Below are 18,492 nucleotides of genomic sequence, written 5' to 3'. Positions count from 1 at the left end.
CTGGTAGGGTTAAACCCAACATGCCAAGCGCAAAGCCTTGTCGGCAGTGTGGTCTGTTCTGCTACTGCAGATGTGTCAGACGTTGGTCTGGGAGGTCTGGAGAGGCACTGGGAGGGGGCCGGAGCACGGACAACGTTGAAAGATGAATGTAGAAGGGAGGTGACAGTGGAGAGAGTTTGAGGGAGGAATGGGACAGTTTGGAGAGCTGCCAATGAGAGTGTTATCAGGAGAAGCTTGAGGAGAGACATTCGAGGCTAACTGATGAGACTGGCATGAAAAACTGGGAAAGGGAAGAGAAACAGGGCTGAGACAAGGATGACTTGGAGGGAATGGGCAAAGGAGTTCAACCTTGAGTGGGATGAGAAGAAAAATTGCAAAAAGAAACGTGATTACCTTTGTCTGATTTGTTTTTTCTCTGTCTCTGCTTTTTGTTTTCTTCCTGTTAAGTTCTCGTGCAAAACGTTCTCCTAAGCAGCGCCGGCGGCATCAGATAAATGGGAGTCCGATTGATGCAGAAAAGGACAGGTTGATCACAACTGACAGTGATGGGACATACAAAAGGCCTCCAGGAGTCAATAATTCTGCATATATTGTATGTATGTCTCTTGAATGACACAAGTGTTCTGATAATTGTAATGACAGTTGTGACATTGGGAGGTTTTTGGCCTTCTGACTATGGTCTATATGGCTAGTTTCAGTCACAGGTGGTTAGCATGTAAATCAAAGTGAAACAAGGATTTCATTGGCAGCCTGTCAATATTAAGCATTAAAATTCTGCCAAGTATTCCTTGATACTAAAGAGGCCAAGAACCAAAACCTTGTTTTCATTAATGCCACTGTGTTGTGCACATGAAAGTGTGCTTGCCATGTTCCACAGTATCTTGAACATAGTTTCACTCTAGTCCAATTTGCTGGATGTTATATATTCATATGTTACAGAAAATTTCATCCTTTGCTCTCACAGAGTGGAAGACTCAGTTCCTTTCATGAGAAATTTTCTCATCTTTAAATTGTAGGAATTAATTACTAATGAAAGAGAAACATGTCTTTGTACTACAGTAACTTGAAACAATTCTAGTACAATGTCTTGAAAATTAATTTTGTTTCCTGTCTAAAAAAGGCAAAGACACTGGAGAATGCTTCTGTTCAGTCATATCCATGTCACAAACTGTATTTAGGCATCTTTAACCACTTCTAAGCAGACTTTACTAAGCCTAATGCTAATATTGGAAACCTCTGGACAGTTTTCTTCTTGAAAGATGGTTTAATAATTTTAAGAATTTCACCATTAACTGCATATGCAATCAGGTGACTACAATGTTGATTTCTGCGGTTTCCCTCTGCCTTCAAAAAAGTGTGATGATTTTAATGTCATGCTGCAGCAGAATGAATTATCATCTGAAGCTGTTTAATTAAGACATGTCACACAGCAAGCTCAGCCCCTTTGGCATCTGTAGCGAGACAGTACTCAGAATGCTAAGTTCCTGATGAAGTAGAGGCTTTTGCATCTTGACGACTGATTTTGCAGTCTGCATGCAGTGGTAAGAATGAGCTTTGATAATAAGTCTGCTTAGGTCGTTTAATTTCCTGTTACTGATGAACAGTAAGCCCAGGTGGTAAGATCCCAGGTAGTAATTACGATGCATGCCTCAGGTATTGCAGCTATGAAGCACTTATATGAATCCCATTCAGGTGATGCACCCAAGTTCAAGTTCCATGCAGGTAGCCACTTAGTTGCTTAACAGCTCCCTTTGTGTGTTTTTCTAGGAGATAATAATTGTTTAATATCACTGCTGATGTGGTCAGTTGTAAGCTAAAGACTTAATTAATTTCTTGGAACTGCAAAAGCTGCAGAGAAGTCAAAGATGTAGACAGAGCTGATTGTCTTTTTCTGGGTGGAGTAAATGCTCTCTGCATGACTGCATTATGTGCTTGCAAACCTCAAGATTTCTGTTATAGCTGAGTAACTCCTGCACAAATCTCCGCTGCGTTATCTGAGATCAGAGTCTTTCAGATCACACTGAATGACATATTTGAACAGCTGGTGTTACGTACGTGCATGCATATGCGCGTGCAGAAGTGGGGAGGGTAAGGGGCAGGTTTTGTGCAGCACCGGCACTTGTGCCATTTATCTCATTATGTTCTGGCAAAGAAAATGCTGCTCAGACTTAAGGCCCGCAGGGTTTTGGAACCTGGCTGGTTAGATCTTCTCTGTGGCTGCCCTTCACCTTCTTTCTGTTTCTTCCAGTCTGATCCAGACTTGCCTCCTGAACCTCAGCCATCATCTTCAACTGATCTGGGGAAGTTCCCCGGCTTGCCTTCCCACCCAGTCTCCCAGTACGTCCCACCGCAGCCATCCATTGAAGAGGCTCGGCAAACCATGCACTCGCTGCTGGATGATGCTTTTGCGCTGGTGGCTCCCAGCAGCCAAGCAGCCAATTCCACGGCCGTCACACCACCCGGGGTCTCTGCAGGACAGCCGGTAAACAACACTCCTGCTCGAGCAGGGAGGGGAACCACATGCCCCCAGTGGGGATCACCTAATGGTCCAACTCAGGCAGTAAACAACCCATTTAATGTGAGTGATGCAATTTAAAAGGCTTTTCTGGGCAGGTAGTTAGCACCAGTTGAGCCATGGTCACTGTTATTGTGCCCTTGCTGTCAGGACTTATCACAAATGTGGAAGAGTTTCTGGAACCAGGAGAATTCAGAAATGACTGTCACAAGATGGTGAACTTGCTTTTTAAGCCATTTGGATTCTTTTTCCTTTTCCCATCCCAACCACAATAGAAGATAGTTCTCCTCCTTTAGGATAACTTTTTTTGTTCTTCTCAGTCATGATCTTTCACAGATCAGTCTTGTTATTTCCAAGAGTAAAACTTTAATTTTTAAAAATATATGTGCTAGTTTGTATTTTGACAATGAAAAAAGAGTGTATTTGGCTTAGGTTATGTTTTTCAGCAGGGTATCCAAATGCTTTCAGGAGGTGAGGGATAGGAAAGCAGTATTTCTGTGTATGATTTTTTGCATTTTATGGAGCACTGAGACACATGGATAATCTTTTCGGTCATCTCAAGTTCCACAACAATTCAGTGCAAGTTTCATAATGCTGTTGGACTGTTGAGTTCCAAGCCCCGTGGTCTCTCTGCTGCAGTCTGATGCTGGTTGAGGTATAAAGAGATTTCCAAATGCAAAGCTTGATTTGCTGAAAGTTTTAAGCTAAGTAGACATTGGAGCAGCCCCTGATCTTTTGCAAGTGAGAGAAAGTATTTCTGAAAGGTTTTTAAGTTAAGACTCTGATCAGACAAAAGAGACTGCTAGCCCACCGTAGCAGTGATTCCCCAATCTTCTTGTGCTTCTGGATTTGTAAAACTAAGCTCTTATGGCTGCAATCAAGTCACACATACAGGCCTAGTGATCTCTGCCATTCATCACTTCAAAGGCTGACAGTCGACTTCCCAGGGTATGCATTTTGATTTTAATTTGGTTTTTTTTCATTCTTCTGACAGAGGTACGTGGAATTTGGAATGACTCCACCAACAGCACCAGGTCTCCTACCAAGGTAGCTTTTCACTGATTAGAATTATCATTTATTATTTTCCTTGCAATTCCTCTAGAGTTCTTACTGGCACTGGTATATTATTATGCAAAGTACTGTATAAATGAGAAGTAACAGGAGTCCAGATCCAGCCTGTGTAATTTATTTATGTAGCATCAATAACATATGCATGCTGTATGGAATCCAAGCCTCCATTTAAAAGAAATGTGTTTCTAGCCCCTTGGCTATGGAGATATCCTTCTAGATATTGAGTAAACCACTGAGTTTCAGCTTTTAGAGAGCCTGAAACGGTTACTGAGATGCATGTAATTCTCCCAATACTCTCGCTTTCATCTTGTTTCTGTAGCCTCAGGGCAACACTCACTCACAAAAGTTTTCAAATGACTAACAGATTCATTCTGTTTTTAACCAAGTTGAGAACAAATTACAGAGCATGGTGACCCTCACAGAGAAAGCCTACCTTGCAGGCCTATTATTATAAAATCAGGGAGGAAGAACAAATTTTCCATCTTCTCTTGACCTTGCTGTGGGAGAATCATGTAAAGAGAAGAAAACAGTTGTCCAGGTGACTGTTAATTCCACATTTGGTGTCTGTGTTTTAACTACATGTGAAGTTGGACTCTTGAGTCATGGTACCCACTGTGGTCAGACTTGTCTCACCCTCTCCAAGCTGCTGCAGGCAAGGTGGTAAAAAGGTGGCCTCATGCTGCTCTCTCATTACCTTCTTACAGCTCACCATGTGAGATGAAATCCCACTGGTATCCATGTCATTCATTAGATTTCACCTAAAGACTTCACTGTCTTGGAAACTTGATGGTAAAATGGATATGAAGAACTTTCTTTTATGCATTGTTCTGCAACCTGATCTTGAAAGGACCAACTAGAAAAGGAGGAGTCTCTAAGCTCATTTTCTTAGGTCTTGGCTGAAGGTCACAGTTTCACAGTGTGAGTGGAGCATGCATGAAACAGCACACAGTATGACATGCAGTGTATTTTTTGTAATTTAGGTTACCTTGAAGATTAGGAGCTTTGAGACTGCCAACACAAAGCATAACCAATTGTTTGTTATTGAGGATTTTCTCTTTTTTGGCCTGTTATGCATTCGGGGAAAATGTGATACATTAATCATGAAAGTGCTGTAACCCATGTTAATACACCTGAGCAAGATAGTGTCTTTGCAACATATTTTTTGTTCAAAAGTTTATTAACCTTTGGCATAGGCACTCTGGATTTCTGTAAGTTACAAATCAATGGCATCATTATTAATAGTTCAAATGCTGGCACTGCCAGTGCTGGCAGATTAAGTTAACAATCTGCAAGGTCGCTGACCTTAACAGGAAGAATTCCTTTAATTTTTCATTAAAATAGAAGGTTTCCTAAAGCTTGGTCAACAGAAAACAAGGAAAGAGTTGTCATGGTTGTGGAGTGGGGGTTATGCTCAAATTCAGAAGATAATCGTAGAATCATAGAATGGTTTGGGTTGGAAGGGACCTTAAAGATCACCTAGTCCAACCCCCCTGCCATGGGCAGGGACACCTTCCACTAGACCAGGTTGCTCAAAGCCCCGTGCAACCTGGCCTTGAACGCTTCCAGGGAGGGGGCATCCACAACCTCTCGGGGCAACCTGTTCCAGTGCCTCACCACCCTCACAGTGAAGAATTTTTTCCTTATATCTAATCTAACTCTACCCACTTTCAGTTTAAAGCCATTACCCCTTGTCTATCACTACATGCCCTTGTAAAAAGTGCATCTCCCAGCTTTCTTGTAGGCCCCCTTTAGGTACTGGAAGGCTGCTATAAGGTCTCCCCAGAGCCTTCTCTTCTCCAGCCTGAACAACCCCAACTCTCTCAGCCTGTCTTCATAGGAGAGGTGCTCCAGCCCTCTGATCCTCTTCGTGGCCCTCCTCTGGACTCGCTCCAACAGGTCCATGTCCTTCTTATGTTGGGGGCCCCAGAGCTGAACGCAGTATTCCAGGTGGAGTCTCATGAGAGCAGAGTAGAGGGGCAGAATCACCTCCCTTGACCTGCTGGTCACGCTTATTTAAACAAATTGATAGAAACAGTGCACCAATTAGAGGAAGGAAAAATAACCTGAGGTCAGTATGATTAGGTGGCATGTATCAATGTCATAGTCCATTGGCTTAAATATCCGATGGATGGAATAATAGTTGGGTGACCGTACTGTTCCCTTCTCTGTACAAATGCAGTCAGCATCTTTAATGAAGTGGAACCAACCTGGGTAAAAAAAAATCAAAGGTAAAAGACCTAGGTCACATAACAGCTAGGCAAACATAAAGGCACAATGAACAGCTTTTACCAGAAAATGAATATTGCATCATGCAACAGAGATACTTAGCCATAGTGGATTAGTGGTGTAAAATTGATTTTTAGGGCGGTATCTCCCCACTTAAATAACTTGAGATTAATAATTTTTTTGAATGTGCAAAGATAAATTGAAGGCTGAATCTCAGTCTGAAAATAGGAAGGAGCACTAGAAAGCCTGTATGATATAGATTCAGAGCAGTATCCTGTTTTTATACTCTTCTGTTGATCTCTGACTTTAAAGAGTAGCTATATCTGTCTATTTTAAAGAAGATTGAGAAGAGAGGGTGATGGGCTATTAAACGTGTACCTTTCAAGTACAAACCCATCAGCAATAAAGGATATACTTCCTGTCTTTTGAAAAATTGGCACAAAAATAATACATGTGCAGTAATGTTGAGAAAATATTTTCTTTAGGCAACATCAAAAAATTGTAGTAATTTATCAGCTACAAGATTCCAGCTCAGCACTGAAGGCATAAAGGGCCAGATGATCACATCCTTTACTGATTACAGTGATTAACATAACAGAAGTGATATTGTTAAACATTACCTACCCATTCAGGCATTTATTTTAACTAGCTTGTAAGTCTGGTTGGAAATGGTTTCCTCTGGATCTGCTGAGTGGACAGGTAGGATTGTATGCAAGGGCGCCGGGGAAATTCTGGCACTTCCACAATGGGATTGTTGCAGCTTGAACCCCTTACACCTCCTCTATTTAATACTGTGTGCCCAGTAGCTAGTACTTTAATTTACAATTACTTGTTTCTGCTTTATTAGGCTCTTATTTGGCTTTATTAGGCTATTATTATGTCAGCTTTCTTTGCTATGTGGCTGTCATACAAAGGTGGTTAGTTTTCCAATACAGCACGTATCAAGAATAGTTTGAATTAGATACAGTCACGGGATTTTCCTATAAAACAAAAGGGTGTAAAACTGAGGTCTTGAGGAATGGGATAAGTTGCAGTCCATAGCCTAGAAGGACTTAGATGCTGTTGTGGTAAAAGGCATATAAAACTCATCCCTTATCCTCACTTTGTGTAATTTCATGTGCCTGACTTAGGATATTTGTCTCACTTTGCCTCCTTTATACTCACCAGTGAGAGGCTCCCGCAGAAAATGATTTGGTGAACTTAATCTTTTGCTTTGAATGCCTCTTGAGGAGCATGTCTCACTTCTTTGATCATACCTGGAGTCTGAGAGACTAGCCTAGTAACTAAGCACCTGAAGTTTGGGCATCCACACCTCCACCATATTGACAAGAATCAATAATCCTTGAAAACTCAGTTGCCATCAGTCTTTTAAAATATAATCTCTCCATGCCAGGGTTAAGATACGTTAATAGGAAGCACAGGAAAAGCAGCGTTTCCATCTCCTTCTCTGCTCCTGTTCTGTGAATGAATTATAGGGTTTATTTTACAAGTCCCATTACCTTGGCACAATTAATGAAGTTAGACTGATTACAGTTTCTGTTGTTAACTCTTTTCAGTAAATATATAACAATGACTACCAGCGCCAGCCTGAATTACAGGAAACATTAATTTTAGTATACATTGCATCTCTTCATGTGTGCTGATGATGAGAGCGTTAAGTAGTTTGATGAATCTTAAAGAGCAAAGTTTTGAAAATTTCCTGAAAAATTACCAGAGTGCTTGATGAAATAATCATTGTTCATGAAATACACATGTAATGCAGTTTGTATCGTTTGATTTAGACCAAAACTGTGTGCCCAGAAACTCTTGAGTAAGAGTTAGATTTGTTGCTGAGGTAAGCAGCTACATCACTACTGAAGTCTCATTTTTCTATTTTATTTTTTTTCATTGAAGATGCTTTTTTCCCCAAGGGGAAAACAAGATCTGGGGACTTTTTCCTCTGCATTGAGGAGACTGCAACATGTGAAAAACACTTGTGTGAAATTTTGTTAGTGTTTCTAACTCCTATTCCTGTGCAATGCAGGTCATGAAAGAGGAATATATTCCTCAGATGTAATTATTTTCTTTAACATTTAAGGTTGAAATGTACATTAAGAGGCATCATAAAGAGTTGTTGTGTGAGGTACACCTGCGTTACTGTTTCTAATTAGGCAATTCACTTATTGTAATCTTGAGTCCTTACTTTTCCCCAGGCAGAACTTTGGACCAGGTTTTCTTCAACCTGCAGAGTTAATGCACCCAGACCAGCAGCCACCTGAGGTTCAATATTCCTCCAGAGGGATATACTCAGAGGAAATGCCGTCAGTGGCACGGCCAAGACCAGTTGGAAGCACTGCAGGTACACTTCACTTAAGTTGAATATGCACTAAAATAACTGATCCTTTTCCATACCTACTCTTACACTGCCGTCACCATTAAGACATCATTCTCCTTCAGCTGCTACACTTGAAATGTGGTCCTTGTCTTCACTGCCAAAAAAAAAAGCGATCACAAAGTGAGGTTAACTTTACCTCCATAGGACCTTGCAGAAAAAGACAGTGCTTTGCCACCTTTTTAGTATCTTACAAGCATTGGTTATCACACAGCGTACTTTCAAAAAAAACCCCATTCTCTAAGAATGGAAGATTACTTAATTGTTTTAGAGAGTACAGTGTATGCTAGCTTTCCACTGCTGACTATTTCTTTTGTGCTAAATGAGCTAACTGGTGCATCCCAAATCAGCCTGCTAAATACCAAATTTTTTTAATACTTTTCTGCATCTTTATTTCTCATTTCTCTTCCTAGAAATGTATGTATAAAAGCAGGATCTTTTACCTTCTGATGATATTATCTATTGCTGCTGTCCCGTATGAAATCACCTTCCCCGATTTGGTTGTGAGATAATTTCCATAGCACTCATCAATGCTATCATGAATAAGATTCTAACATCACATGGCAATTAAGCAGCAAACACTGATTCTAAGAATAAAAGATTATATTCTTATGCAAATGCCACAGTTAATTTTCTCCCAGAGAAATGTTTTCTTCCCGGGGAGTTGAAAAAGACTGGAAATACGATCATATGCTCATGTCAGAGTCTTAGTTTTGATAGCTGCTATCCTCTCCCTGTAAATGTTAAATGAATGAGAATGACAGAGATGTAGTGACTGTTACAGTTTAATGATGACTATTTTATTGTCTGATTCCCACTATTCTCTAAATGTTCATGTGTATTCTGCTTTAAAGTTTGGAGGCAATTCAGATGATTAGTTCTTGTCCTTCAGCATAATTACGTGCAAATATCAAACTTCTCAAATATTGGGGTTTTTTGAGAGGAAAATATGGAAGTGACCTAAGTGTCTATTACATAACACTGTTGTTATTGTCTTTTCCTCCCTTTTTGTACCTACACACACACACACACAATTTTCTTGTATGTATATGTGGGTTTATTAAATGTATTTCATTTCTAATGAATAATAAAATATAACAATAATAATAATAAAATAAATTGTATTTCCCTGTGGGAGGAAATTCAGAAAAAAGGAAAGTTGGCATGTTGTTACATGTCTCTTGCAATTAATGGTGGTGGCTATCCTTGCATGTGTTTGAAAGCAGCGGGAGTGGAGGGAAGGGAAAGGAGAAAGGAGGAGGTTAGCTTTCAGGCTGAAAGGAGATACAGTGTGTTCTGACCTTCTCGTTAGTCGACGACAGCATTGTTTAATATTTAACCACAAAGCAAAGCTCAAAGAACCATACTCTTGTATAGTCATGCATTTTATTCTTCTGAGAGATGGAATAGAAAGCAGTCTGGAGAGTTAGGGTCTTGCCAGTGTGATGCAAATAAGGTGTACCACAGGAGCAAATGTCTTCTCTTTGCTGCTAAGTAATTTACGTGAAAGCATTGCCAGGGCTTTCAGTAAATGCCATTTGGAAAGGGCTGGCATATTTTTGGAATGAAGTGTAGTCCATGTCTGAGATGCATGTATCTCAACCTCTTCTTTCAGTGCAGTGGCAATGAAAAGCATCACACTCAAATGAACTGCACAAAATGCACATAACTTTTCCTTCTTTATTCTACCCTGACAGCCTTCTTTCTGCTGATTTTTTATTAATTGCACAGAAACAGAGCTCCACTTTCTTCTTGTCTCCTGCTTCCAACAAAGTTTTATGTTGTCATTTGTCTGCCCTACAAACTTGACTGTGTATAAAGATGAAAAAACAATATTTGCTTTTAAGGTTCTCAGATACAGCACCTCACTCAGGTGGGAATTGCTAGCAGGATCGGAGGTCAACAAGTGGAGATCCCCTCAGGCAGAGCAGGGCATGGCCAGCCGGGGGGGCCAGGGTGGCCCCAGTACCGTGGAGAGGATGAATATGCTAGGCGAGATGCAGTGAGTACTGTGTTACACATTTGCATAGTTTCTGAAGTAGTGATATGTTCGGGTATTTTTTTTCCTGCATTACTGTTTGGAACTTTTTCCCCCTGGAATACTTTCAGTTGCTTCTCTGACATTCTTTGCTTTGCTCTTCAAACCCTCGTTAGCTCTTCTAACTTTTGCTTGCTGTTCTTTCACCTTTGCTTCTCTCTAACTGCTTTCTCTCACTTTACCCTAACCTTTTTTTTTTCCTCACTTGAGGCCTTCACCCATTAATTGCAGTTCACCCAGTTCTGCTTCTGAGCTCCAGCAGAGGTGGATACTGCTTTCCATTTTCTTCTTTGAAATATGCCTCTGTATTTTGAGATCACTGTAAGTAGAAAACATTGAATTAAATTGTCCCGGACTACTGTCCTACTTTGTATTGGTATAGTTCTTTTGTCTTCTGTATCGGTGCGCAACAGCAGGAGTCAGGGCAACGGAATAAGGTACATACCTGCACATAACTTGTTTAGAAAGACCTCTACTGTTATTTTCCTAGCCTTAGTCAGCAGGATGTGGTAAATTAATATGTGTTCGTTTACCAGGGTTGCCTAGGCAGCCGTCGTGATTTCGTGTTCTTGGCAGTGGTGCTTCTAGATGTTGACGTTTCTGATTCAACCAGATGTGTGAGGTTGAAGATAGTATATGGCCTTTCCAGGAAAGATACAGTTGTCTGCTACCAGTCCGTGTTTGATGTACTTGAATCCTGAAGGAGACTGACCTGTGACAGCTTTATTGTAGTACTCTTGAGAGCGACAACTTTATGCTCTTTCTTTTGCTTAAACTGTCATTTTTCTGGTTTCTTCCTTGAGGGAGGAAGGAAAGAAGGATCTCCTTCTTTTGCATACTTAGGGCAGTGTGTGTTCACACTACTTGAAGTTGCTTTGCAGTGTTGCACAATCTCGAAATGTCTTTGCAGAGAGGAAATGCAACAGGATGGGCCTTATCTTTAGATTTTGGTGAAACTGAGCTGCTCCAAATGATCTTGAGAGGAGCAGCATAAAGCTTTTGAGAACTGGGCACACTAGAGACAAGCTCTACTGATACTATTCAAAAACTAACTGTCAAAGCCGAAAGATGTATTTGCTTGATTTAACTTGCTATCTGTGCTTGGAACTGTGGTGTGAGTGCAAGAACATCATAATTTCAGTTTACATCTAGAAGAGCACTTGCATGAGAGATCTTAGTGTGCTTCCTGTTCCATTTTCAGAGGCATCTCTAGGTTACCATTCATTGCCCCTTATCATTTGTCTGTCTTTTCTGAAAATGACTTTTCTTCTCTGTGCCCCAAGTGCATACTCAGCCATTACTTTCTTAATATTTTATTACTTGAATTGCTAACGTATTACTGAATTACAGACCCATTATCTGAGATGCCATGCAAACAGTTGGTTTTGACATCAGTTACCTGCACAACTTTCAAAGGTTCATGGCCCAATACAATATGATTTGGTTGCAGTTTGCACCTTCAGTCACCATTTCAGATGGGTACATGTCACCTCAGTCCAGGTTGACTTTCTTCTAATTAATCAGAGTTTAAACACTTCCTCAGCTTTGACAGAACTTTTTGCTCACTGGTTGCTGCAGTTCGTATGTTACTGCAATGTGAATTTTTCAGGTTGTTGTTAGGTTTTGTTTGTTTTTTTTTTTAAAAAGCAAAAGGAGGAGATCATGGACTAAAACTATCAGAGTATGGTGTCTTTTAGTTGTAGGAGAGCTCACCTAGTGCCTGCACTTTCCTTTTCCTATAAGGAATTCTGTCTTTTTTTGCAAAGGATTATTCCCATTTTAAAAAAAAAGCATTATTAAATGAGCTCTAATCTTGTAGTTTTCTGTAGTTAAATAATTACCTTCAGAGTTTGGATTCGTTCACTAGGACAGAGCTCTAAATTTGTCTTTCCTCCTTTTGGAAAGGAGGTTTTACTTAATGACAGTCATGTTCCTTATGGTGCAGTATTCAACTGATCCTTTCCAAACAGTCTTACTGTTCCTTCATTCTGAGCAAGTTTCTAAAATTAAACTCTGCATTTTGGAAGATTAGATCTAGAGCATTCTTTTCACCCACAAACTCAAGAGGGATCTGCATTTGTGTTCCTGCAATGGCCCTTTTCCTCATAGTATCCTCACCTGTTATTCCTGCAGTCAACACCCGATTTTCTGCTGGAATATGACCTCTCACTCGTATCTCCTGACCCAAAGCCAGTGTGCAGGTTACCATCAATTCACCTTAATTCTCCATCTAGAAGGCCTAGGCAACCAGGATAATTACAGCATTTCCTTAGCTGACACAAAATACAATACTGGGCAAGTGGTCATTTGAGCAGCAGAACAAATGAAGCCTGGTTTCTTACAGATGTGTGTAGTGTCTTGCATATCTCTACCTCCCTACCACCACCTGGCATCACCTCCTATCCATCTACAATCCCCTATAGCTCTCCGCTGTTCTCCCAAGTCTCCAGGTTTCCAGTGTTTCCCCCAAGCCACCCTTATCCTTTTACTCTATTTTTATACTCCAGCTGCCCACTGTAGTGTCTCTAAACCATCTCACCATACTCCAAGTTGTCTCTCACGTCCCCTAGCTATCCCCTGTGAGATACATGCTGGCTGACAGGTCCAGCTAAGCACAGCCTAACTTGGCCTTTCTGCCACTCAAACGCAGATTCAATGATAGCACAAATCAGGTTATGTCTAATTAGCTACCTATTTTTGTGAATTTTATAATATCTATCTGTTCATACATATACATATATACATGTATGTGTATGTGTATATTTATACATCCAATTCAGTTGAAATTGGCCGCAGAGTTCAACAGTTTTTAAATGGAGATTAACAAATTCACAATGTGATCTCATAAACCTTCATTCCTTAAGAAGGAAGATTCAATAAAGATATTTTTGTCAATTATTTTGTACTGCTGTTAATTATACAGAAGTTTCTATTTAAAAATATATAATTTCTAGGAGCTGTATAATACTATATATTGTTACATATATAATATTATATATCTTCATGTGTATTTCTGTTAGTAAAAAAATTTAAAAGTAAAAAAAAAAAAACACCAGCAAAAATTCTTCCAACCTTTTTACTCTCCTTGTTTTGCTGTTGTAGTTTAGTATACGTTAGGTTTCTAAACCAGTCTGGTTTTGAAAGTTCTCAGACCTGTTTAATTCTGATGTTATATATGAGATCACAAAAATGCACACTTCTGTTTTTCTGAGATACTTAAGAAAACTTTGATAGCCTCAGTGTTAAAAAACAGCCACTGTGGTCATCAGATCTTCTTCCTAACTTCCCTTAAGAAACCATTCTTATGGTGCTAATTCAGTGCAGTATGAGATAGGAGCTGAATCACATAATGCATTTTAATGTGAAAGTAACCTGAACGTAATTTAGGTTGCTGTTAAGACTCATGTGTCAAGGAATGTTTGCTTTTAATACTTTTTTGTGTCATCTCTTTTCTGTAAACCCACATAGTACTTGTCGGGTTTGCTAACTCTAGACTGCACGTATGAATTAGTTTCAGGTTTCACTGCCAGATGAATAATTCTGAACAATCAAGAGACCCATTCATTCCTTTCTGATACTAAAATTGCCTCCCTTTTATAAGAAGCAAGACAAGATGTTACTTGGAAAACCTTCTTTACCTATCGTTCTTCTATTAAAGCCTCATTTCCTCTTTATCGCTCTCCCCAAATTAACTGTGTAAATGATGAGTGCTGTACATGAGCTGTGCAAGAGAGTCAGAATCTGTTATTAGTTGTACTTTATACAAAACGGCTTAGATTTTATTCATTTATATTATGAGAGATGTTAAGGAACATACTCTCATGCATTTTTGTGTTCCCTGCACACTGCTGCCACAGTCAGTCTAGGTCCCCCATATCCTTCCCAGGCTCTGCTTTGTAATCCCCTCATTCCCCTCCCCCTCACCTCCAATTCCTCTTCTAGCTGACCTTGCTGTCCTTTCTTCCCTCATCAGATTGCTCTCTCTGCTACTACTTAAGGCTTATCCACAGAGAGATAGTACTCGCTAAATCATGATAACTGTAATCTGAACTTGCTGCAGCTAGCTGCTCCTCATCCCCAGCGCAGACCCTTTGAAAGGGGATTACGCTGCTTTGCTCCCAATTGTGCGTTCAGCAGGGTGTGTTCAAGTTCTTTGTGTCCAGTGTTTCTTCTGGCTGTCTCTCAGCCTTCAGCAATATGAGGCAAGAGGAAACGCTTGCTTTAGGGATGTCAGCTGGAATTTAGATTTTTTCGAAATGTACCTCGTTTGTGTCCATACTGGGAGTCAGTGCAGTCGCCTAGTGTACTGTAAATTCATGCTTTGTTTTAGTGTAAGCAGATTTTTTCCCAGATAGGCAAGCCCATAAACTCAGGCTTCTGTTTTGTTTCTCTCTTGTTTTGTTAGAAAATATGAGTTACTGAACAAATGCAGAATTAACCCTTTTCTACCCTGAAACAATGATTGTCCCTAAACTGAGATAGTGTTTCTCAGATATGTAAAACAGCTGTTGAGTATAGAAAAATCTAATCTGTCCAATCTGAATAATTTTCTACTGCTGCTTTTTCTGTTGACTGTGTTTTCCTGGGCACTGGTCAGTCACAGGGTCCTCACAAGTGTACAGTCTGAACAGGCAAGCCAGGCAGACAAGGGGAAGGTGAAAGTAGTAGTATCTCTCTTTATAGATAGTATGGAGGAATGACAGCTGGGAAGAGTGTGATTTGCCTGTTGTCTTTGAGGAAGTTGATGGAAAGGCAAGGAAAGAGAAGCCAATTCTGTTGACTTCCAGTTCTGTGGTTTTTCTTCCCACCTCCTTCCACTTCAGTTTCTAAACATACCATAGATTAGAAAGGGGGTCAGACTTTCTAATGGATGCTCAAAGAGATTTTGAAATTCCCTGAACTTGAGGCAGTCCAGCAATTTTGTGTACACTTGTTGTTTTGTGCTCCATAAGAGGAATCACTCATTCATACAACAGAAGAACAGTGGCAGCAGATAGAAGCACCTCCATGCTGCTTTCCCTCTGTTCTTTGCCTTTTTGCTTTCTTGTCTTTTCTGGGATTATCATGTTTGTTCAGAAGGTACAATAATGCTTTCTACCTTTTTCCAGACGCATATGCATGGGCACCAAGAATATTCCTCCTCACCAGTATTCCAGATGCCGAGGACTTCAGCCAGGCAGCCTTCGGCACCCCCTGCTCAGCTTCCACACAACAGCCTTCAGGGCCAGGGCCTTTGCTACACCACCAGTTCCACTGAGGACCTCCAGCCAGGTCACTCTTCAGCCTCTCTTATCAAAGCAATTAGAGAAGAACTTCTACGACTTTCTCAGAAACAGACAACAGTGCAGAACTTCCATAGTTGATTTAGCATTCCCTTGCAAATCTGCCAGGTATCTGCTTCCTATGGAAGCAAAGACTTAGAGGAAATCAGCAATGTTGTTCTCTCAAAAGAATGAACTTTCACAGCTCTGTTGACAACACTCTGGAAAAATTGAAAAAGGCAGCAAAATGAGGATAGTAAGGAGAGATGGGGGACAAACAGGGAAAATCATCAGTGTCATCACAAGTAATATTAATTAATCTGCTAATATTACGGTGCTCCTCTTCTCTCCCTACCCTCATTCAGCCTAACAAATAAATAAAACCTTAGGTCAAGAAGTCAACACTCCAGCAACAAAAAAAATCACAGGAACAAACTCCAAGTATGATAGACTCCTTTTTCTAAGGAAGTAGGTGAAGGTTTGAATAAAATGAGATGACATTTTGCAAGAGATGACAAGTATTCTGATCTCTCCAGTGCTTATGGGGAACTGGTTTGTGTTGCTGTTCTGCAAGATTACAAACTGTATCAGCTCAAGGGTGTTGAAGGTGTGATCCCACATAAGAATCATTTTGGTTGTCAGGAATAATGGGACTACTTAGAATAAAAGTCTTTATGAGCTACTTGTAACAAACTGGAACAATAATTGTTATAGCTCTGTGCTTCCGAATGGAGCTACCCTCTGCACTCTTCCTTGTTTTCCTTCTGGTGCTGAAGCTTCAAGTGTTCCTTCATCTTCAATGTTTGCAAAGTGAAACATTGGCCTTGTATGACTAAGAAAATATCTGTAGACTCATTCAGGCTGGAAAAGCAAAGCAAAGCATCCAAACAGAAAGGGCTTGGTATTTGTTTTGTTTAAAAATTATTGAAAACTAGGAGAGGAGTACTCAGCCACAGTTGAATTTGGGGAAATGTGCGTGTATATCTTTAAAAAATATATTTACATACTATATGCTGTTTCAAGACCAGTGATAAAATATTGCCACTCTGTAGTTTGCTTTGTGGACAGAAACCAATCCAGCCTGACTGGTACAGGGTCACCAGCATTACGTTATAAATTGATGTCCTAGATCATTGCTTATGTTTGGATCTGAATAATTTTAGTGAAACTCAGTGACAGTTTAGAGCATTAACATAGGCTTAGATTTGCGGTTTTGAGACAGTTTCTATATTTATACTTGTTTCCACTGTCCCTTTGGACAAAGGGTAAGCATTATCCCCATGGTAAGAATGGTACGTGCCATGGAACTGTTTGTCGCTGTTTTTTTCCAGAGTTTTAATTTAATGTTAGCTACGAATTTACTAATATTTGGCCATTGCATAACTGTAACTGACATAATACATGCGGAAATTTTACTTAAGTCATGATTTGTCGGAGTGTTTTTATTTTCAGATCAGACTGAACTGAAGCTAACAAACTGTCACAGAGATAGAGGATAAGCTCAGTGTTTGTGCAGAGGCTTGGGAGGCTTGCCCTAGAAAAATGAAAAGCAGAACTATTTGGTGCTACAGTGTGGGTATTTCAAACGCTAGTGGGTGGTAGTCGTAAAAGGTCTAAGGAACAGCAGTTCGCCAAAGAGATCATTGGGCAGTTGATCAGGGTAGGGGTGCGTTTGCCTCACTTACTGGGGTAGAAATGGCATTGGTAAAATACTGGTGTGTAACATTGGTATGGTATGGTGGTCTTTGGCTACTAAATCTGTTCCTGGTTCCAGTGCACAGTTCAATAACTGTGACAGGACTAACTCAGACTGAAATGAAAACAGGTGGGAGGACACCATGGAAGAACCCTATGTACCTTGTTCATGAAGTGTGTACATAATACACATTGCCAAAGCCAGAACTAGGAAGCAACTGGCTGCTCACTGATGTTGAAAAGGTGATATGTTTATTAGGAAGCTCACTTATTTTTCTGTTTACCCATGAACATCAAAAGACTGTATGAAATTGTTTTGAGGGACTTACTGTAGTGAAGCAGTCTAAATTAATTTCCAGTTCCCTGGCCAATACTTAAAGCCCTCATGGGCACTGGTTGAGGTTTGAATGGAGTCAGAACACCAGCATGGTTGTGAACAGCGGTACCAACAGGTTATTGTGTTTTGAATTTTTTAAGCTTTTTGTGTGATAATCACTTCTAGGATAAAAATAAAAAAACCATTTAATTTCTGTTGAGCTTGTAAACATGAATGTTGCCAATACTTCTGCAAAATGTCAGGTTTTGCAGAATGAAGACTGTATCGGCAATGTTCATTTGGTCTTTTTGACAATGCTAAAGACTGACTGTTGCTAAGTGTTCCCATTAAAACCATCTCTTTCATAGCCCACATCCTTCTCCAGCTTAATTCTGCAGTGAGGTCAGAGGCCAGTGCTTTATAATATTAGCATGTTACTGTGACTTCATTTCAAGAAAATGTGGGCTTTTAGAAAGTAAGTTTGTTGTCTGGCTGCTGGTTCCAGCTATTTAGGAAAGAACATGAAATAAGAGCTTTGAAAGTTAGAGGTACTTAAGCCATTTCTCATTCATTTTTGCTAGTGATGGCGATGCTATTGTGATATTCCATCTTTTTATGTTTGGATGAATATGCTTTTTCTTTTCAGTCCCAAATCTTATGAAGAACACAGAACACACGACAAATGTACTGGTAAACAAAAGAGGCTTTCTGATGCAAAAATCCCTCTTTAAAACCTTACAAGTTCACAGGGCAGGACAGTAAAATATAAGAAGTTGGAAAGCTGTGTTTGGAAGTTATGTTCTCAAACTGGCTGGAGACCTGATCCACTGTTCACACAAAATGGTATGGCATAGTCTGTATCTTCATACAGTAAGAAAAGCAACACATAAGGCACCGGTTCCAAGGATGGTCTTAACAAGGGAGACCCACACTTTACTTTCTGCAGCTACAGGAAAAGCTGGGTTTTTCATGTGCTACAAAAGGACTCTGTGGAATGCA

The 18,492-nt window shown here is 40.1% G+C and overlaps 1 protein-coding gene across 1 annotated transcript in view; it reads left to right on the top strand.

The window, feature by feature from the left end:
• KIAA1549 (KIAA1549 ortholog) overlaps window positions 1-17,614 on the top strand; it is a 152,298-nt gene extending 134,684 nt beyond the window's left edge. The window contains exons 15-20 of the mRNA XM_050907580.1: window positions 448-592; window positions 2,249-2,482; window positions 3,510-3,562; window positions 8,005-8,150; window positions 10,031-10,185; window positions 15,330-17,614. Coding sequence (XP_050763537.1) covers window positions 448-592; window positions 2,249-2,482; window positions 3,510-3,562; window positions 8,005-8,150; window positions 10,031-10,185; window positions 15,330-15,584 — 988 coding nt within the window. The 3' untranslated portion in view covers window positions 15,585-17,614. The remainder of the gene's footprint in view (window positions 1-447; window positions 593-2,248; window positions 2,483-3,509; window positions 3,563-8,004; window positions 8,151-10,030; window positions 10,186-15,329) is intronic.
• Window positions 17,615-18,492: the final 878 nt, after the last annotated feature.

The sequence above is a fragment of the Gymnogyps californianus genome, chromosome 1 (genome assembly GCF_018139145.2).
Source record: "Gymnogyps californianus isolate 813 chromosome 1, ASM1813914v2, whole genome shotgun sequence".
In the NCBI taxonomy this organism is placed as follows: domain Eukaryota; kingdom Metazoa; phylum Chordata; class Aves; order Accipitriformes; family Cathartidae; genus Gymnogyps; species Gymnogyps californianus.
This window is presented reverse-complemented; position numbering and strand designations above follow the sequence as displayed.